This window comes from Rhinoraja longicauda, chromosome 20 (genome assembly GCF_053455715.1).
Source record: "Rhinoraja longicauda isolate Sanriku21f chromosome 20, sRhiLon1.1, whole genome shotgun sequence".
Lineage (NCBI taxonomy): Eukaryota > Metazoa > Chordata > Chondrichthyes > Rajiformes > Arhynchobatidae > Rhinoraja > Rhinoraja longicauda.
Window position 1 is genome coordinate 39564536 of NC_135972.1, and position 22382 is coordinate 39586917.

General features: G+C 42.0%; 1 protein-coding gene across 2 annotated transcripts in view; it reads left to right on the top strand.

Annotated features, from left to right (window-relative positions):
- The first annotated feature begins 294 nt into the window (after positions 1-294).
- LOC144603454 (transcription factor EC-like) overlaps positions 295-22382 on the top strand; it is a 39388-nt gene continuing 17300 nt past the window's right edge. The window contains exons 1-4 of one of the 2 annotated variants that reach the window (XM_078416662.1): positions 295-341; positions 1249-1497; positions 5369-5467; positions 19188-19323. In XM_078416662.1, the coding sequence (XP_078272788.1) occupies positions 309-341; positions 1249-1497; positions 5369-5467; positions 19188-19323 (517 nt within the window). In that variant the 5' untranslated portion in view covers positions 295-308. Of the gene's footprint in view, positions 342-1248; positions 1498-5368; positions 5468-14332; positions 14456-19187; positions 19324-22382 lie in introns of those variants that run through there. The other variant, XM_078416663.1, reaches the window with a different exon arrangement.

Below are 22382 nucleotides of genomic sequence, written 5' to 3' on the forward strand. Positions count from 1 at the left end.
GTACTTTCCCGGTGGCACTCATGATAAATAGACTATGCAGAATTATTGTCGTGATCAAACTGAAGGAAAGTGACGTCTTTCTAAATAAGTAGCTCTCTGAAGTAGTTGTCACACTCATAATGGAAGAATGGACCAGTCTGCGCCAATTAGATCCCTTAGCATTCCTTGTGAGTTTATAAAGTCTTCTGCTTGGCTCTGGCGGTAGCAGTGTTCTGAAGTCTGACTGCAGAAAGATCACTCTGGAGGGAGCTGAGGAGTTGTTGTCCTCACAAACTGCAAGTGAACCACGTTCTTCTGTGAATCAGAAAATGCCACATATATCAGAATATGCGTATTACAAGGTGAGAATTAGATACATGTTGCTGAATGTTTACAGCTGATTATATCAATGATCTGCTAAGTCCAAATATTTTAATGCTTTAGCAAGCCGACTCATGAATTCCTCCCAAGCCTCGTCCTCCCTCCCGCCCCACCATCATCATCTCTACTCTTCAGCAATGTACTCATTTCCAATGCCACCATGGTGCCATAGAGCGTACTGTGTTTATTTCAGTGCCTCTTCTAGTCTGCAGCTCTGTTGTAGACTGGCAAGTGTGTCTAATTTACAACTGAGTTGCAGTCTAGTAAATGACCTCAACTGGATTCACAGGGTTATTACTATTAATACCCCTCTTGCTTAGAGATAAATCGCTCAATGTTTCAGGATAGTGTTTCCTTGTGAAAATAGAGGTTATTATGTTTCCCAAGTTTAAATATATAAGTATAACAATAATTTAACAGATCTTATTTTAGACTGAAAATTGTAGACTTCAGATCTTTTCATAAAGAATGTTACAATGCAACAATTAACACAACTTTAAATTTGTTTAAAAAAAAAGCTTCTGAAATATAGACGCATCTCTTAAAAGAGAATCAGATATCATTCAGGGAGTTGTATTTTTGGACACATTCATGACTGTGGTAATGTACTCAAAACTGATTTTGGACATTCCAATAGATCAAAACAAAAGCAAAAGAGTTGATTTTGGTAATATAATTATGACTGAATGATTTTGTTATGATTTCCTTATATTTCAGTTTCATCTTTGTTATTTCAAATCCAACACCAATGTAATAAACGCTTTCGAGAATGTGTAGCTTTAATGGTTCTATTGTGTAGAGCATCTGAGGACAAAAGTAATGTGCTGCTACTGTGCATGCCCGCTCTATAAACAAGATTTTCAAAGTTTGTCACGTTATTTTCAACAGGTCCAGACACACCTAGAAAACTCATCAAAGTACCATATCCACCAGGCACAGAGGCAGCAGGTGAAACAGTACCTGGCACTGGGCACCAAGTTTTCCAATCAGAGCCTTTCCATTTCTCACTCACACCTGGGAGAGACTATTGGAGCACCTCCTGTTATGAGAAATGGTCGTCTCCCCTCTAGCAATGAAACCAATATGCCCGACAGTCCAATCACACTGCTGTCTCTGGGAACCAACCAAGAAAATGAGGTGATTTTTCCTTTAATATATTTGAATGCTTTTCTTTACAAATAATTTTGCTACGGTAGAAAGGAAGATTGTTAGAGGCTTCATTGTATTTATTTTACTTTATGTTATTGTTTGCCAATGACAAGATTGCATGCAAGGCTTCATTGCAGACAATTAACGGCTTTTTCCAGATCACACATCAGCTCATAAGGTCATCCAACATAATAACAGTCTCCGACTACATTCTGTCTCCGACTACATTCTATCTTTGTCCCGCCCACTCCCCTGATATCAGTCTGAAGAAGGGTCTCGACCCGAAACATCACCCATTCCTTCTCTCCAGAGATACTGCCTGACCCATTGAGTTACTCCAGCATTATGTGTCTACCTTCGATTTATACCAGCATCTGCAGTTCTTTCCGACATATAGTAACAGACCCAACTTGTCCATGACGACCAAGCTAGTCCTACTTAGCCACGTTTGGCTTATATCCCTCTAAACTATCCTACCCTGTCCATTACCGACCAAGATGCCCCATCTAAACTGGCTCCACTCTCCCACAATTTTCAATGTGGTCTCAATGATGCTCACAGAAGGCTCACAGTATGAGAAACTCAAGTCTTGACAGAAAGGACTTTTTAATGTATACAAGAGAGAGTTAGATATAGCTCTTAGGGCTAACAGAATCAAGGGATATGGGGAGAAAGCAGGAATGGGGGTACTGATTTTGGATGATCAGCCATGATCATGTTGAATGGTGGTGCTGGTTCGAATGGCCTACTCCTGCACCTATTTTCTATGTTTCTATGTTAATCATAATTTAATGACATTTTCTATTGACCTCATTGGATTCTTTAAACTTTGAGAAATTTTGGGGGCTACTTGAAAGTCATCCAACTCCATCCATGTAGCATGTACGTGAACTACTATGTCAAGGAAGGAACTGCATATGCTGGTTTACACTGAAGATAGACACAAAATACTGGAGTAACTCAGCGGGACAGGGGGCATCTCTGGAGAGAAGGAACGGGACCCATTCATTCTCTCCAGAGATGCTGCCTGTCCTGCTGAGTTACTCCAGCATTTTGTGTCTAACCGTCTAAGTACTATGTCAAAAATGATTCCTTTAGTTCTACTCCAATCTCAAATAAAAATAGCCAATCCATTTTCCTGAAGCCAAAAAGCCTTGAAATCGTAATAAACTTGTTAAGGTACACCTCCCAACATTCATAAGCTGACAAGTTTCCATTTTCATGACCTGCAATTGGCAGATGAGCAACTTTTACAAATATGAGCTTAAGAAAGAAGAGCCATGGTAATCACTCACATTTAGGGATTTTTGATACACTTGTGAATACCATTTTGCTTTAAGTCTATGAAATTTTAACTCTGCAGGACAAAAATAAATGTTTGTTAAAATTCTGACCTCCAAATTAATTTCCTTAAATTAACTTGAAACCAATGATAAATAGCGAAACAAGAACTGGGAAAAAATATTTATGAACATAGTTTTAAAATAGTTTTATAACTTTGTTTTAACCTTCCCTGTTTGCATCCTCTCCCGTTTAGAGGGCAAGTTGGAAACTGTCCATAAATGCTGCCCCAGCGGCATTGCTCAGCTGCTTGTGAGGATGGGTTTGAGGAGACTTGTCCCTCTATCTCACTGTGTTCACTTTCCTTGTGGTAACGCCTTCCCAATCAAAACCATTTCTTGGCTTTCATTGCGTTGTCCACATTGTTGACCTTTAATCATGAATTAAGATTACTTTCAGTTTTTGCTCCTCTGACAGGAAATTAGAAGTTTTAAAGGTCATTTTATAATGTTCTTTCCAATTTTTGGATTTCTCTATATCTTAAAATGTTTCATAACAGGTGCCAACTTCTCTACATCGGCGAGACCAAGCGCAGGCTCAGCGATCGTTTCGCTGAATACCTTCGCTCAGTCCGTCTTAACCTACCTGATCTCCCGGTGGCTCAATACTTCAACTCCCCCTCCCATTCCCAGTCTGACCTTTCTGTCCTGGGCCTCTTCCGTTGTCAGAGTGAGGCCCAGTGCAAATTGGAGGAACAGCACCTCATAATTCACTTGGGTAGTTTACACCCCAGCAGTATGAACATTGACTTCCCCAACTTCAGATAGTCCCTGCTTTCCCTTTCTTTCTCCTCCCCCTTCCCAGTTCTCCCACTAGTCTTAATGTCTCCGACTACTTTCTATCTTTGTCCCACCCCCTCGCTTGACATCGGTCTGAAGAAGGGTCTCAACCCGAAACGTCACCCATTCCTTCTCTCCTGAGATGCTGCCTGACCTGCTGAGTTACTCTAGCATTTTGTGTCTACCTTTGATTTTAACCAGCATTTGCTGTTTCTTTCTTGTGATAGCTGTTCATAATCTTGCTACTTGGAACAAATGTGAGGATGGCTAAAGAGAAGCACTCTCATGCAGTCATCTCTGCAGGGAATTGTATCATTTCTGTTCACCTCTTCCCTGAAAGAATGGTTACGATAGGGAACACACAGCAGAAAATTATTTGCACAAACTCATATGTAACCCTTGCATTCCCTGTCTCTCCATCCCTCCTCCACCTAAGTCGTACCAGCTTCAGTCGTCTTGAGTCTCATTGTCTGTACTTGTTCTCACCTAGGTCACAGCTAACAAAGGCCTGTTTCCTTTATCATCGTTACTTTTTTGCATCTCTTTCATTCATTTGTCCTATATCTCTCTACACCACCATCTCTATCTCTCCTTTTTCCCTTTCCCCTGACTCTCAGTCTGAAGAAGGTTCTCGACCCAAAATATCACCTATTCCTTTTTGCCAGAGATGCTGAGTTACTCCAGCTTTTTGTGTCGCTCTTCAGTTTAAACCAACATCTGTAGTTCCTTCCTACACGGCTTATATTTTGTGTTATGTTAATGTAAGGCCTCAAAATCCAGAATTCCCAAATCACTCTGTCCTTGCACTGGAAGCCAAGCACACAAATCCTGTAAATCTGACATGATGTTTATCATACTGAGCTGAGGAAATGTGGAAGAAATGCAAGCCATCAGTAATAGAAATACTGAGAGTCATTAGTTAAACACCAGGGTATGTACAATACTTGTGTAAGTGACAAATAGCGGTGAATTATGAAGCCTCACATTTATCATCTGTAAATATAAAATGACTATCTGTAAATATGGAAATGAAGTTAATTGAGAAATCATTGAAGAGGGGAACATTGGTGACCAATTCTCTTTGACTTGTGGACCAAAGACATAAATGCAACATAGAAACTGCCTGCCTTCTCCCCATATTCCTTGATTCCACTAGCCCCTAGAGCTCTACCTAACTCTCTTTTAAATTCGTCCAGTGAATTGGCCTCCACTGCCCTCTGTGGCAGAGAATTCCACAAATTCACAACTCTCTGGGTGAAAAAGTTTTTTCTCATATCAGTTTTAAATGGCCTCCCCTTTATTCTTAGACTCTCTTAGACCAGCCCCTGGTTCTGGATTCATTCAACATTGGGAACATTTTTCCTGCATCTAGCTTGTCCAGTCCTTCTATAATTTTATACGTTTTTATAAGATCCCCTCTCATCCTTCTAAATTGCAGTGAATACAAGCCCACTGGAATTGTCAACCCATCTTGTTAATTTGTATATGATATAGTTGATTTGTATTGCTCTGCAAAGCTTTAACAGAGTTGTGGGTTATTGCCTTGGCAAATAGCTAAGTTTTAAGTGAAAGCCATCAATTTGATTAGTTTTCATTAGTTATCCATATAAATACATTTCACTCAAGGTCCCTGACGTATTGGAGCTTCCAGCCCATCTTCTTTTATTGTCACTTAACGTGACGTTGAGAGCACCATAGCCTGATTGTCACTTTAACCTGCACATCACGTTGATTTTTAGATGGATGATGTTATCGATGATATAATCAGTTTGGAATCAAGTTGCTTTAATGAAGATTCCCCCAGCTGTATGGAGCCATCATCTCTAATGCACAACACAGTGAGTACTGAGGAAGTGTGAAGAGGCAACTTTAGTGACCGAAAGGCACGCAGGGTGGTATGTGGGAACGATTAACATCGCAGCATGGTGCTGGGATAAAGTAAAATACAATGACACTGAGCCTGTTTCTGAAAGCAGGAGCTTAAAATAGTTTGCTGAAGTGTCCATTCATAAGGTCACAAGGTCATAAGGGTCCATCAAGCCTACTCCGCCATTCAATCATGGCTGATCTATCTCTCCCTCCTAACCCCATTCTCCTGCCTTCTCCTTTGACACCTGTACTAATCAAGAATACATCTATCTCTGCCTTAAAAATATCCACTGACTTGGCCTCCACAGCCTTCTGCGGCAAAGAATCCCACAGATTCACCACCCTCTAAGTAAAGAAATTTCTCCTCATCTTCTTTCTAAAAGAACGTCCTTTAATTCTGAGGCTCTGACTTCTACCCCTAGACTCTCCCACTAGTGGAAATATCCTCTCCACATCCACTATCCTCTCCACATTCCACCTAGTTCCACCCCATCTCCCTCTCCCCACCACTCATGTATTTCATCATCCCATTATATGCCGTGAATGATCAGGACCAGGAGCAACGAGAAAGTCAGGGTCAACTTGCTAAATCTATGACGTGCCAAGAAATTTAGTTTAGTTTACAGATACAGAGTGGAAATAGGCCCTTTGGCCCACCGAGTCCGCACCGACCAGCGATCCCCACACACTAACATTATCCTACACAGACTAGGGACAATTTACAATTGTTCCAAGCCAATTACCCTACAAACCTGTACACCTTTGGAGTATGGGAGGAAACCGGAGCAGCCGGAGAAAACCCACACAGTCACGGGGAGAACGTACAAACTCCGTACATACGAGCGCCCTTAGCCAGGATCAAACCCGGGTCTCCGGTGCTGTAAGGCAGCAGCTCTACTGCTACGCCACCGTACCACCCCCACTTCAGCAAGTTTGGTTTGTCTACTGACTGAATAAGGGCCCAGACAGGGAACTTGACACTATATAAATGTTGGTATTGATTTTTATGGCTTTTGACGGATAAAGCAGTGAAAAAATATTTCTGTTGTACTCCAATGGTGTCATACAAGTTTTCCCTGGTGCTATTAGAATGCAATTTCCATGTATGCACTTCAATAATGTAACGGAGCACCTGAGAGCTAAGGCTAAGAGTGTAATGCAACCTGCTGATCTGACCTGTGCTTATTTATATTGTGCTTTAAAGGCACTGGATTAAACCTTTACATGCCCCCCCAGTTTGTGGTGCACACCCCAGCTCGGAATGTCATAGTCATCGAGTCACAGCATAACGCAGGCCCTACAAGACCAACTAATCCATTACCACCAAGATTCCCAGCTAAACCATACCCATTCAATCATGTTTAGCCCATATCTGCCAAACCTTTCCTATCCTGTACCTGTCCAAATGTCTATTAAATGTTGTTATTGTACCTGCCTCAACTACTTCCTCATGCAGCTTACTCCATATATAGGGGTTGCCAACTATCTCACTCCCAAATAAGGGACAAGGTGCCCCACGTGACCACACCCAGCCAGGGGCCACGTGCTCCCACTCCACCAACGGCGGCCGCCCGGGCCGGGAGGCGGGTTGCTACGCAACTTCTGTAAGGCGGTGCCCGGGCCTCCGGACCTACACTGTCCAGATCCACACTGTCTGGACCTACACTGTCCGAACCTACACTGTCCGGACCTACAGCGTCCAGGCCTACAGCGTCTGGGCCTACAGTGCCCCCTGGGCCTAATACGGGACAAGGGCGGTCCCGTACGGGACAAACGAATTTAGCCCAAAATACGGATGTCACGGCTAATACGGGACAGTTGGCAACCCCATCCATATACCATCACCTTCTGCCTGAAGAAGCTGGAACGTAGAACAGTACAGCACTGGAACCGGCACTTTGGCCCACAGCTGAACATGATGCGAAGTCAAACTGATCTCATCTGCATGTACATGATCCTGATCACCTATATTCCCTACACTTCTATGTGCCTTCCAACACTGGAAATGCGTTCCAGCTCCCCCACCCCCCACCCCCCACCCCCCACCCCGTACATCTCCATGAAACTTTCCCCCTCTCACCTTATAGCTATTCCCTCAAATGTTGGACATTTCCACCCTGGGAATAGACTCTAACTGTCTACTCTATCTTTGCCGATGTCTACTCTATTTATGCCAAGTTGTCTCTCAGAGCTTAGAGTTGTGGTCGCTGGTCCCAATGACCTCATTCTGTGATACCACAGACCACAGGTTGGAAGAAGGGACTCCACTCGAAACATCACCTTTGGGTTACAAATGCTGATCCAACTGTGGATCGAAAGTATGCTTGATCAAAAAACAATGGTATTTTCCATGAACTGTGAGGCTTCGATCTGAGTGCTTCCACTTTTTGCGATAATCAACTTGCTTTTCAACACTTTCTTTCATTCATTGTTTTAGCAAAAGAGCCAATGAAAAAAAACAGACAGGAGAGAAAGCGGCCTTGCCTCTTTCCAAATGTTATCAGGGACCTTTCCATTGCCCACCCCTTCATTAAAATGTACAATTGATATTTCTTAGGTAGACACAAAATGCTGGAGTAACTCAGCGGGTCAGGCAGCATCTCTGGAGAGAAGGAATGGGTGACGTTTCGGGTCAAGGCCCTTCTTCAGATTGATGTCAGGAGAGGGGGCGGGACAAAAATAGAATGTAGTAGGAGACAGGAAGACTAGTGGGAGAACTAGGAAGGGGAAGGGGAAAGAGAGGGACAGAGGAGCTATCTGAATCTTGATATCAGTCTGAAGAAGGGTCTCGACCCAAAACGTCACCCATTCCTTCTCTCCAGGGATGCTGCCTGACCCGCTGAGTTACTCCTGCATTTTGTGTCTACCTTCGATTTAAACTAGCATCTGCAGTTTTCTTTCCTACACATTGATATTTCTTATATGATTTGGCCCGTTGAACATTCGGCCCAGGGACCCTGTACCTTCTCTCAGAGCAATCCCAACAATATGTTTGCAGTTGACACCAGGATTATGTTACACAAAGTGCTGGAGTAGCTCAGCGGGTCAGGCAGTATCTCTGGAGAACATGGATAGGTGACGTTTCACAGAGTGCTGGGAGTAGCTCAACAGGTCAGGCAGTATCTCTGGAGAACATGGATAGGTAACGTTTCGGGTCGAGAGCTGGAGTCGCTGACTGTGAGGAAGGCTGTCAAGGTTTACAGTGGGATATTGATCAGCCATAGAAATGGGCGGGGAAATGCAGATGGAGTTTAATCCACGCAAGTGTGAGGTTTAGTTTTGTTTAGGGATACAGCGCGGAAACACTTCGGCCCACCGGGTCCACGCTGACCAGCGATCCCCGCACACTAACACTAACCCACACCCACTAGGGACATTTTTTGCATTTACCAAGCCAATTAACCTACAAACCTGTATGTCTTTGGAGTGTGGGAGGAAACCGAATATCTCGGAGAAAACTCACGCAGGTCGCGGGGAGAACATACAAACTCCGTACAGACAGCACCAATAGTCGGGATCGAACCCGGGTCTCCGGCGCTGCATTCGCTGTAAGGCAGTAACTCTACTGCTGCGCCACCGTGACCACCATGATGCACTTTGGGAGGTCAAATGTAAGGAGAAAATGTATAATTGATGGCATGACCCTCAATACCATTGATGTACAGACGGATCTTGGGGTCCAAGTCCATAGTTCTCTGAAAGTGGCAACGATACGATACGATACGATGCGATGCGATACGATACGATGCGATACGATACGATACGATACGATATGATGCGATACGATACGATACGATACGATATGATATGATACGATGCGATACGATAGAACGTTTTTTATCCCAGGAGGGAAATGAATTTGCCAACAGTCATAAAACCACAAAATACATGAAACATGAAACATTAAATTAAAGTGACGAGTGGTGAGGCTTTGGGGATGTGCAAAGATTGAGGAATTGGGGGGGGGGGGAGGGTAGGAGGGGGAGGGGAGTCAGTCTCAGTCTACCCTATGACAGAAGGGGGAGGAGTTGTACAGTTTGATAGCCCCAGGGAAGAAGGATCTCCTGTGGCGTTCTGTGCTGCATCTTGGTGGGACCAGTCTGTTGCTGAAGGTGCTCCTCAGGTTGACCAGTGTGTCATGGAGGGGGTGAGCTGTATTGTCCAGGATGCTCCGCAGTTTGAGGAGCATCCTCCCCTCCAAGACCACCCCCCGTGAATCCAACTCCCCCCCCCAAGGGCGGATCCAGCCTTCCTGATATGTGAGGAGTGCGCTTAAGGATTATATAAGGAGTACACTTAAGAGGGAAATCAGGAGGGCAAAAAAGAGGACGAGATAGCTTAGGCATCGAGGTAAAGGAGAATCCTAAGAGATTATATGATATCAAGAGGAAGGGGATGACGAGGGAGAGAATGGGTTCTCTTAAGGATCAATGCGATCATCTTTGTGTGGAGCCGCAGGAGATGGGCAAGGTGTTACATAAATATTTCTCATCTGTATTTACCATGAAAAAGGCCATGGGGACTAAAGAATGAAGGGGAATGAATAGTGATGGATTAGAACATATCCATATTCCATAAGAGAAGATGTTGGTGGTCTTAGGCATATTAAGATGGATAAATGCCCAGGGCCAGATCGAGTGAATCCTCAGTCATGGTGGGACTCAAGGAACGCTTTGCTGGGTGACTGGTAGAGATATTTGCATCGCCCTTAACCATGCGTGAGGCACTGGAAGGCTGGAGGGTGGCAAATGCTTTGTCTTTATTTCAGAAAGGCTACATAGGCAAACTAGGAACTATCGGCTACTGAGCTTAACATCAGTGGTAGGAAAGTTACTGGAGGAAATTATGAGGGACAACATTTGGAAAGACAAGGATTGATATTGGATATGGGCTTGTGCATGCAAAATCATATCTCATGACTTTAATTCAGTTTTTTGAAGAAGTAACAAAGAGGATTGATGAGGGGAGGGCGGTAGTTATGGTGTACATGGATGTTAGCAAAGCAAAGAGTGGCACAGTGGCACAGCAGTAGAGTTGCTGCCTTCCAATATCAGAGACCCAGGCTCAATCCTGACTACAGGTACTGTCTGTACAGAGTTTGTACGTTCTCTCCGTGACTTGCATGGGTTTTCTCCCAAATCTCTGGTTTCCTCCCACACTCCAAAGATGTACAGGTTCATTGGCTAATTGGCTCGGTAACATTGTAAATTGGCTGTGGAAAGTGTTAGTATGTGGGGATCACGGGTAGGCACAGACTCAGTGGGCTGAAGGGCCTGTTTCCACACCGTATCTCTAAGCTAAACAAAACTTTTGGCAATGTACTCCATTATAAGGTTGTCTGGAAGGTAAAGTCACATGCGATCCAAGGTATACTAGCCACTTGGGTACATAATAAGTTTAGTGGAAGCAGTCTGCGTGTGACAATAGAAGATTGTTATTCCAATTGGAGGTCTGTGCTGCAGGGAAGGGTGCTGGAACATTGTTGTTGCCATCTACATGAACAATTTCCATGACAATGGTTAGCAAGTTTAATTATTCCAATATTGGTGGTGAAGTGGACAGTGAAGAAGATTGTCCAAGGTTACTGCAGGATCAAGGGTATAGGCCAAGGAACAGCAGATGGAAATTAATTTGGACTAAGTGTGAGGCGTTGCATTGTTATTAATAAAATAGGGCAGGACTTACACAATAAATGTTAGGGCCTCAGAGAGTGTAGTAGAACAGAGACTTAAGTGCACGTGCACATAGCTCCCTGAAGGTGCCAACACAGGATGTTGAAGAAGGCATTTGGCAACTTTTGTTTTCATAAGTCAACCTATTGAGTTCAGGAGTTGGGACGTCATGTTACAGCAGCACAAGTTATTGGTGAGACCACACTTGGAGTATTGTGTGCAGTTTTACTCGCCAAGAAATAGAAAGGATGTCATTAAGCTGGAAAGTGTGTAGAGAGGATTCATAAGGGTACTGCCAGGACTGGATTGCTCGGGTTATAAGGAGAGGCTGGATAGGCAGGGAGTTTTTTCCTTGGGGCATAGGAGGTTGAGCATTGGCGCTATGTTAATTTCATGGGAGGTGAGCAGTAGGTGAACACACAGTTGTTCTCCCCGAGGTAGAGGATTCTAATTCTGGAAGGCACAAGCTAAAGGTGAGAGAGGAAAGATATAAAAGGGACTTGAGAGGCAACTTTTAACACATAGCAGATAGTGTTGTATGTAGAATGAGGTGTCAAAGGGAGCTGTGGAGGTTGGTACAATTACAGTGTTTAGAAGGCATTTAAGTAAGTATATGGATAGGAAGGATTTCAAGGAATTTGGAGCAAACTCATGTTTATTGGGACTGTTTAGCTCAACATCTTGGCTGGCATTAATGAGTTGGGCTGAATGGCCCGTTTGCATGCTGTACAACTCTATGACTGCACCTTTCAGGTGACTGCTGAAGCCTATTTGGAAATCACAGATAAACTGTCTGACATTTGAGGCTAGTGGGTAGTTTGTGAGGTGCCATTTGCACAGGGCTTCTTTCTTCTTCTGCAGCAGAGACGAGATTCTCAATAGAATCCTGAACAACCTCTACTGAGAGTGGTGATGGGCCAGGGATTTACAGGAGTCAGCGAGGACATTGCAACATTTCAAGCAGATTCTGAGATTTTGGGTTGGGCTCACTGATCAATAGTTGGGCTCACTGATCAATAGTTCCCAGGCTTTTTCTTGCAGTCCTACTTAAATAGAGGTACAACATTAGCCACCCCCTAATCATCCATCACCTTTCCCTTGTCTAACAATGATTCCCATACCTCAGCCAGGGCTCCTGAATTTCACCTCTAGCTTCCCGCAGTGTTAGTGTGTCAGAAAGAACTGCAGATATTGGTTTACACCAAAGATAGACACAAAAAGCTGGAGTAACTCAGTGGGTCAGGCAGTCTCTCTGGGGAGAAGGAGTAGGTGATGTTTTGGGTTGAGACCTTTCTTCAACCTGAGAGTCAGGGGACATGGACACACAGAGGTATGAAAAGGTACATAGAACAAAGAATGAACGATGTCCAAAAAATAAATGATGATCAAGGGAAGGTGGAGCCCACAATGGTCCATTGTTGGCTGTGGGGAAGGTGATAACAAGTGATGCAAACAGTGAAACCCAGCAGGACGGCAGTGAATCTAATAGAACGACTATGGTGAGCGAGGGAAGGAGAGAGAGTGGATACCTGGGTTACTTGAAGTTAGAGAAATCAATATTCATACCCCTGGGCAGTAAGCTGCCCAAGGGAAATATGAGATGCTGTTCCTCCAATTTGCGTTTGGCCTCACTCTGACAGTGGAGGAGGCCTAGGACAGAGAGGTCAGTTTGGGAATGGGGAGGGGGAGTTAAAGTGTTTGGCAACCAGAAGATTGCATAGGCCAGGGTAGACTGTGAAGGTGTTCAGCAAAACTATCGCCCAGTCTGCGTTTGGTCTCCCTGATGTATAGGAGTCCACACCTTGAACAACGGATACAGTAGATGAGGTTGGAGGAGGTGCAAGTGAACCTCTGACTCACCTGAAAGGACTGTTGGGGTCCTTGGACAGAGTCGAGGGAGGAGGTATAGGGACAGGTGTTGCATCACCTGCGGTTGCAGGGGAAGGTACCTTGGAGAGGGTGGCTTGGGTGGGAAAGGATGAGTGGACCAGGGAGATGCGGAGTGAACGGTCTTTCTACTCTATCTCATCTACCACAAACCATGATTTTATACACCTCTCTAAGATTACATATCTTGAGCAATCTGACCCTATAGCTCAGATCCTCTAGTACTGGAAACATCCTTGGCATTCTTGCCAGCACAAAGGGATCTTTCATATTGCAGGGTGAACAAAACAGAAACAATCCTCCAAAGGTTACCTCACAGACATCTTGCACAACTGTAACATAACATCCCCCATAGAGTCAGAGAAGAAACAGGCCCTTTGGCCAACTTGCCTATGCCAACCAAGATGTCCCTTATATAGTAGTCCCACTTGCTCCTGTATGGGCCATATCCCTCTAAACCTTTCCTTTTCTAATTAAACTCCATTAGCCATTCCTCAGCTCATTTGACCAGCTGATCAAGATCCCACTGAAATTCCCACTTACATTGTGAAAGTGCAAGGAAATTAGGTTTAGGTTTTGTACCCCTTTCATGCCTGAAAAGCAACAATGATCTATTTCTTAACTCAATCTATTGTTTTCACATTGAATGATAGTTTCAAATTATATCATCAAACTTGCCACTTACAAACTAGTATTGTTCCAAGGAAAATCAAATGATTATTATAAGTAAATATTAAAGAATCACTACAGCAAAACATAAACACAAATTCATCTTAAACTGTCTTATTATGAATTTACTAAAATAAATACATAAATTCACACTTGATTATTTATGGATCGATGCCCTTTATTTATTGTTGCACTGGAATCAGATTGGATTGATTACTATTGATAAATTATCCGTGGGTATTGTGAACAGACTATTTCAGGCAAAATTACCCTTTTGTGCAGCTTGGAAGGAATATGTTTTTAGCAAAATGGGAATTAATGATAGAAATAGTTTGGCAATCATATTGTTGGCCATGGCAAGTTCAAAGAAGCAAATTCTCCAATATGGTAATTCTTCTATTCATCGGACAGTGAAGCACAGATGTATTGATTCTTAACTGCTGTTGAAATAGTTACTTGTACGCCAGTAAATATTAACAATTGCATTGCTTGACCTGATATCAAAGAGCTGTGCAGCCGGCAGGAGAAGGTTTGCCAATTACACTCCACATCAGATTAGTGTTAAAGTCCAAGAAGTCAGAGACCATTTGTTTTTATGAACTGATATTCAGCACATGTACTTTAGTAGCTGAGCACATCGCAGTTCTGAGAGAGGAGGGAAGTAAAATGAAGGAGAAAAGTAAAACTATCACTGTCGCGGAGTTTATTGAATCACAGAAAATAAACCTGGTAAGAGTGGAGTTTATTTTTAATGAATAGATTACACTTGGAATAGTGACTAAGTTGTGCGTAGATACTTTATTGGGAAATGTATGTAAAATTAAAAGTTTCTCTTTCGAGATAAGGGTAGCATAGGGCTACTGCAGTGTCAGCATCCCAGCACGGATTACAGAAGTCTAAAATGGTGCATCAAAAGTAAAATAGTCGCAACATTGTAGTAGCTTTGCTCATTAAGTTAACTCCAAGAATTGGGTATACTTGGAAATGTTAATTTTTTATTATTTCACCTTTTAAATTTAATGCAAGAGGATTTTTTTTTAAATGCTGGAATATCTTGTTATTATATTACAGAAGCTACAAAGGACATGTGGCTATGACTGGACAAGGAAGGATTATTTTCAAATGTCCAGGCGTTGTAATAAATAGAGGTTGTGTACTAACATTAATGAAGTGGACGGTGTGTAAAAATAGACACATTTTTAATTAACAGGGCGAAAAGTTGCGATTCTTTTAAATGTAACTTCAAGTTTTCTGTCCGTGTCCTGTGAGGTCATTCAACTTGCACCGTTTATCACCAGATTATAAAGTAACCAAAGAACAAATAAAATGATAATGACAGATCTTTTATGTTGTAATTATGGATACTGTTTATATTTATGAATTTTGTTCACTGGTTATAAATAATAATAGTAGGAGGTCATAAAATCTAAACTTCATTAGATCCAACAACATTCTACAAAACAATTCAAACAAAAGCATGTTCAAAGAAACTAAAAATACTAAAAATAATGAATATTAATTGATCGAACCTCCATTTTAGGCAGGTAATAAAGAGACACATTTAAAGGTCTTCCTTCATTATCTTGCTTGTATGTTGGTTATTTGGCCAACAACTTTGCCTTTGTCTGAAGAAGGGTCTCGATCCGAAACGTCACCCATTCCTTCTCTCCAGAGATGCTGCCTGTCCCACTGAGTTACTCCAGCATTTTGCGTCTATCTTCGGTTTAAACCAGCATCTGCAGTTCCTTCTTACAACGTTACCTTTTCTTTTCTACTAGGATCAGCTACCTACAACAAGGCATTATTCAAAGGACAGCATCATCTTTTAAAATTCTATTAGGCAATTTACTGCATTTCAACAGATTGAATAGTGCATATCTTTTCTAATGATTCTTTTTAGTGACTGTATTAGTTTACAGAGAACTGTTACAGAGAATGGTGAGGCCGCATTTGAAGTGCTGCATGGAGTTCTGGTGGCCCCATTATAGGAAGGATGGGGAAGCTTTGGGAAGGGTGCAGAGGAGGTTTACCAGAATGATATCAGAAATAGGGGTTTTGACTACGGGGAGAGGTTTAACATACTTGGATTGTTTTCCCTGGAACACTTGAAGTTGAGGGGAGTCCTGATAGGCGTATAGAAAATTATGAGAGGTGGTAGATAGAGGAGACTGTCAGAAACTTCTTCGCAAGATGGAAATATCAAATACTTGTGGGCGTAGCTTTAAGGTGAGAGGAGCAATGTTTGAAGGAGATGTGGAGGGTCGCCTTTTGTTTACATAGAAGGTGGTGAAAGGCTGGGACGTGCTGCTGAGGGTCGTGGTTGAGCAGATATGCTAGTGACATTTAAGAGACCTTTGGATAGGCACATGGATATGCAGGGAATAGAGGGATATGGGTTACATGTAGGTAGATAAGTGATGATCTTAGCATCATGTTTGGCATAGGCATTGTTGGCCAAAGGGTCTGTCCCTTTGTTACTTATGGCAATTGACCAGGACTAGGACATCCCCATTATGCCATGCATGTGCATTTTTGTTTCCAGTTTAATTTTGACTCAAATGTTTTGTGCTGTTCTATGTTCGAGAATAACTGTTCAATAACAAAGCCCAAAGTGCTGGAGGAACTCAACGGTTCAGGCAGCATCCGTGGAGGGAATAGGACGGCAACATCTTATGTAAGGCGTGTTTTTCAGGCTCGCTGTAGTAGGGGCGAGAAAGAAGAGAAATAGAAGTGGGGCCAGTTTTCCAGCTTTCTCCCCCCTACTTCAATCAGTCTGAAGAAGGGTCCCACCCTGAAAAGTCCCTCCACAGATAGATGCTGCTTGACCCACTGAGTTCCTCCAGCACTGTGTTTTGCTCAAGATTCCAGCATCTGCAGTTCCTTGTGTATCTTTAACTGTTTTTTGTTTGATTTTAAAGTTATTTCTCAGCAATAATTCTCTTTCAAGAAGATTCTTTGAAATGATGAATCATTTCTTGCAATTCCTCAATGTGGAAATAATGGTCAGGTATTGCAAAATAGCAGAAAAGAGCTTCATGAGTTAAATATAAACACAAGACATTATAAATCAAAACATTTGAGTCCAAATTAAACTAGAAACATAAATGCACATGCATGGCACAATTGGAAGAACAGCCGGGATATCCTAGTCCTGGTCAATTGCTATAAGTAACAACGAATATCTTGCAAGACTTCACAACATCCTGCAGTGTCCTTCCATAAATGCAACGTCGTCCTTTGGTCAGTGTTACAGCAAAGAAATACTTTTAAAGGAACCAAATTTCATAGCCTGTTTTTGTGCAATCTGTTCTCGCTATTCTTTAGTGCTGACTTCATCACTTTTCAGTTAAAGGCTGTGGTTTTAAGCCATCTAAAGATCTGAACACATACTCCAGTCAAAACTGAGGCTGCGCTGCACTGTACAAATACTGCCATTTCAGAAGAGACACACCCTGAACCTTTTTCTCGTTTATTATATTATTTACAGTGTATTATTTACAGTGTATTATGTTGCATATTCTGTTGTGTTGCTGTAAGTAAGAATTTCATTATTCTATTTGTGGCATATGACAATAAAACACTCTTGAATCTTGAGATTTGACTATACATTTGAGCCCTTGGAGGACCTAAAGGCATCACCCGAAGATAAGCAAGGAGGATTACTCAAATCCTAGCTAATGATCATTACTCAATCAGCATCACTAAAACAGATTGTGCTGGACCTGGCTAGGAAAGGCTAGCTACATCACTAATTGCCAGTATTTACCCCAGCTACCTCCCTCTACCCCTAACATGAGCCGGAAGTTCAGGAATCCTGCATAAATGCGGAAGTCCCTAACTTGCTGAGCTCGGCTGCCAGTTTCCTGGCTGCACTCTGAACTTGGACTCAAGAGGTGGAACATGGATTTGTTGCAATTCCCCAGAACCTACAATGAACCTGTGCAGATTAGACCTTGGACAGGAAGAGTGAGTCCTTTCCTTTCCATTTTAATGGAGAGGAACAACTGTAAGGAGTGTGGTTAAATATAAAGAATCCTGTGTTTGTTTGTATTAATTGGTCTCCGCTTCGAGATTGTGCCCAAACAACTTGCTCTTAGTTATTAATACCTGGTGCTGGGGCAGCAGCCCCATTGAAATGGAAGAACTAATTACAAGCAGATTAAGTACATTTGTAAAGAATTAAGTGCTTTTTATCTTATTATTAGAGTTTCTTGTGTTGATTTTACCATGCATTCGATTTTGGTGACAGATTTGGGGTGTATGAAGGGAATTTGGTGCCGATCAAGGACATTCTGAGGTTTACAGCCTGTCACTGATATTGTGACCTCCCCTACCTTGTACAAAGGGGCACTGGATTTCTTTAGTGAGCTGAGAGCTGGCCCTTTCAGTCAGAGATTCCAGTAGGGACTGCATTGTATACCAAGGCTAGGGCAATGGTGATCTTGATAAAACATTGGAAGAGACTGAAAGATTTCCCCTATCCCATCAATATTGACTTTGCATGCCAATCACAGCAGATTGAAATAAACCCATTCACATGTAATAAATTGCTTGGTCAAAATCTCCCTGTACATCTGTAACTGACTCGTTAAAATCATTTCCAAATAATAATGAATTAAGATCAGCTGCTTTGCCGGCTTTACCTTGCACTAAACGTTATTCCTTTATCATGTATCTGTACACTGTAAATGGCTCGATTGTAACCATGTATTGTCTTTCTGCTGACTGAATAACACGCATCAAAAGCTTTTCACTATACCTCAGTACATGTGACAATAAAGTAAACTGGACTGGACTGAGTTTAGGAGTCAACAGCTTAGCAATGAATATTAGCCAAACCACAGGTGGGCAACCACGATGTAAAAAGATTTGGGTGCAGTGATGCATATATATATATATATATTTGAACTTGATGGCGGGAGTGAAGCTGAGGTAATAATAGACCATTAGGCCTTCCCAATTTAATGTGCAGATGCAGCACAACGCTTCACTATTCACCTTGCCTGCAACATGTCTCATCTTTGTTGGATAGTTTGATGTTCATAGACCCATCATGCTCATTGATTGGTTGATATCTGAGAACAAGGTTTACTTTATAAATTGCAGTTGGGGGTGGGGGGGGGACATGCATTTTTAATAGTTTCAACTGTGTCATTTAAAGATGTGATTGGCTTCCATCAAAGTAAATGGAGCTTCACTTGGTTTTTAAAAGAACGTGGCAAATATTATTGAGTGGGTAATAATTTTGAACTAATTCAGCATACGATGGTAGGTTATATTCATTGCTAATTACGATTGAGTGCTTCTTAATTTGAAGAAAATCCCGGATGTTCTCTACACCCAATTCTGATGCATGGGTACAAATGTGTTCAGCAGGGTGCTTAAACTTTCAATCAGCAATTTCCTGGTGCTTTGGTAAATGGTTTTCCACCTCTCGTTATTTTCTCTTCTGTTTGACCAGTTGCCATTGTCCAGCAGTATCTTGGATGTCTATGGTGGTGATGAGGGTATGAATACAACTGAAATTGGGCTCACTCCCAGTTCCTGTTCTACCAACCTTCCAGTAAAAAGGGGAATCACAGTTACTCACTCTAGAAGTAAGTATTTAGTAAATCAGTACATTACAAATCCTTGAGATTGATGAGGTTCCAGCTAGAAAACATCTGAAACAAAATATGCATATTTATTAAAAAACCCGCGTGTTATGATTGTGTTCTGAGAAGAAACGCATCAAATGTTGATGTCAGTGGAAGTAATTGTGTTGGCATAGTTGAGTAAATTAAATTAGTTACACCATTTCAGAAGCGGTATAGTACCTACAAAATCGATGCATTTCAAATTCATTTTTGCTGTGTAAGAAAGCATACTTCCTGCTTACTGACAATAATGAACATTTGTTCTCTTTTCCACTGTGGTATAAATCCATTTGACACAATGAGATCATATCTGTAAAATAAACCCTATTTAGTTCTCTTTTGTGGGCTGCAATATTGATGTAAAAGCTATTAAGCATGGTTTGATAACTTAAAAGAGCTATTCTTAATCTCGCCCTCTAGGGCAATTGTGCATCATGACAATTGGTCTTCTAACATTTTACAAAAAAATACCAACCATTCTCAATGTTTAAAGTTATCTTTAAATAACTGGACAACTGGCAGAGATCGATCCCTTCAGATATGTTTTTGAATAGGGCAGTATAAATATTTCCCCTGGGAATTGTTCTTGGCCTGAGCAACAATATGTAGCAGTTATTCTGTCTTCATCTTTGTCTTCACTGTTCCTTTACTGATATTCTTAACTTTAGTATTTCCATCAACTTGAATTTAAGCTTCTTTTTATTGTGAAAGCTGACTCTACAAACTATCTTGAACAGCTTTTGTTTCCTTATGAATTTCCTACGCTATATTTCAAATACAGCATGGAAACAGGCCCTTTGGCCCAACTTACCCGTGCCAACCAAGATGCCCCATCTACACCAGCCCCACTTGACCACATTTGGCCCATATCCTTCTAAACCTTTCCTATCCATGTCTCTGCCGAAATCTGTCACATTCACCCTATCTATTCCCTTCATGACTTTATACACCACGATAAGATCAACCCTCACCCTCCAGTGTTCCAATGAATGAAATCATGGCCTGCCCAACTCAGGCCCTCAGGCCCTCGAGTCCTGGCAACATCCTTGTAAATCTTCTCTGCACTTTCTCCAGCTTAATGACATCCTTCCTAACACAGAATGACAAAACACAATACTTCAAATACAGCCTCACCAGTGTCTTGTATAAATGTTACAAAATATCCTTTTATACTCAATATTCTGACTGATAAAGGCTAATGTACTGAACACCTTCTTGACCGCCCTATACCTGTGACACCACTTTCAAAGAACTATGTACCTACACTCTTAGATCCATCTGCTCTATAACACTTCCCAGGGTCCTGCCATTCACTGTGAAGGTTCTGCCTTGGTTTGACTTCCCACCACCTTGCACTTATCTGCATTAAACTCCATTAACCAATCCTCCCCCCTTGTCCCCAACATCAAGATCCTGCTGTGTTTTTTGATAACCATCTAACCTTCCAGAGCAGTCTAACATGCAAATCCATGTCAAATGCCTCGCTGAAGCCCATTTCAACAAAGTCAATGGCTTTGCCCTCATCAAACCTTTAGTCTACTCCAATGTTATCAGAGAAAAAATAAATAGACAATAGACAATAGACAATAGGTGCAGGAGTAGGCCATTCAGCCCTTCGAGCCAGCACCGCCATTCAATGCGATCATGGCTGATCACTCTCAATCAGTACCCCGTTCCTGCCTTCTCCCCATACCCCCTCACTCCGCTATCCTTAAGAGCTCTATCCAGCTCTCTCTTGAAAGCATCCAACGAACTGGCCTCCACTGCCTTCTGAGGCAGAGAATTCCACACCTTCACCACTCTCTGACTGAAAAAGTTCTTCCTCATCCCCGTTCTAAACAGCTATAATGTAATGCTTTGTGGCCTGTGTTCCTCTTGCATTAAAAACGTTTAGTGTTCTTGCCTACAATTGTTTTTATGTTACTCTTCTATTTGCCCTCCCATCTTTAAAGCTTCAGTTATGTCGGCATGTGATTTGGAAAGTCACTAAACATCCACTTGCTGTCATCTTGCTCTGTAGTCTTCAGAGTTTTCCATACCTGAAATGATTGGAACTTTTGTTAGGAGCACAATGTCAGTATTGGTGGAAATAACATGACATACAGAATTAAAATTAATGTAGGACATAGAGATTGACCTGTAACTGGGAATGGTCTCGTCCTGTTTGCATCTCAAGTAAAACCTTGTCTTCCATTCAGCAGTCCTGATTTTATCCTCACCCACAATGCCCTGAGCTCCTTTTCTCTCGAACCATCTTTGTTTCTTTTTTCTGTGGAAACTTGCATTGAAATATATATTTTTCTTTCTGGTTCAATCTGCAATGACACCAGCAAGCTATTCTCTTTTTCCCTTTCCATAACCTGTCAGTGTGAAATTGCACTTGTGTGTTATGTCTTGTTCTTTCCAAGCTGAAGATATTTTTACCTGTGCACTTTTCACGTAACCACTTGGGTTTACATTCTCCTTATGGCTAGTTTCTTTTATCTCCTGTATGTTTGTTCTGTTGTACCATGTACATGATATCTTCGCCTCCTCTTTATCTTATGCAGCATGGTGGTGCAGTTGGTAGACCTGCTGCCTCACAGTGCAAGAGATCAGGGTTCTGTCTGTATGGAGTTTACACATTCGACCGGTGACCATGTGGGTTTGCTCTTGGTGCCCCGGTTTCCTCCCATATCCCAAAGACATGTGGATTTAGGTCAATTAGCCTCCGCAAATTGCCCCTAGTGTTTCGAAAGTGGATGAGAAAGTGAGATAACATAGAACTGGTGTGAATCTGTGATCGAAGGGGCTGTTTCCATGATGTATCTCGAAAATATAACTTTTATTTGTGAAATATATAGGAGCACAGAGTAACATGCACTGTTGGAGCATAGTTCAGATTTGGCCAATTCTGGGAAATGGCAGGCAATAGAAATCTCATCCATTTTTCCTTTTTCTTCCAAGCTCTCAAAGTACTTCAGAAAAAAAAGTTTAATCAATTATAAAACAAAAATATTTCTATTGCATTCCATTGATTG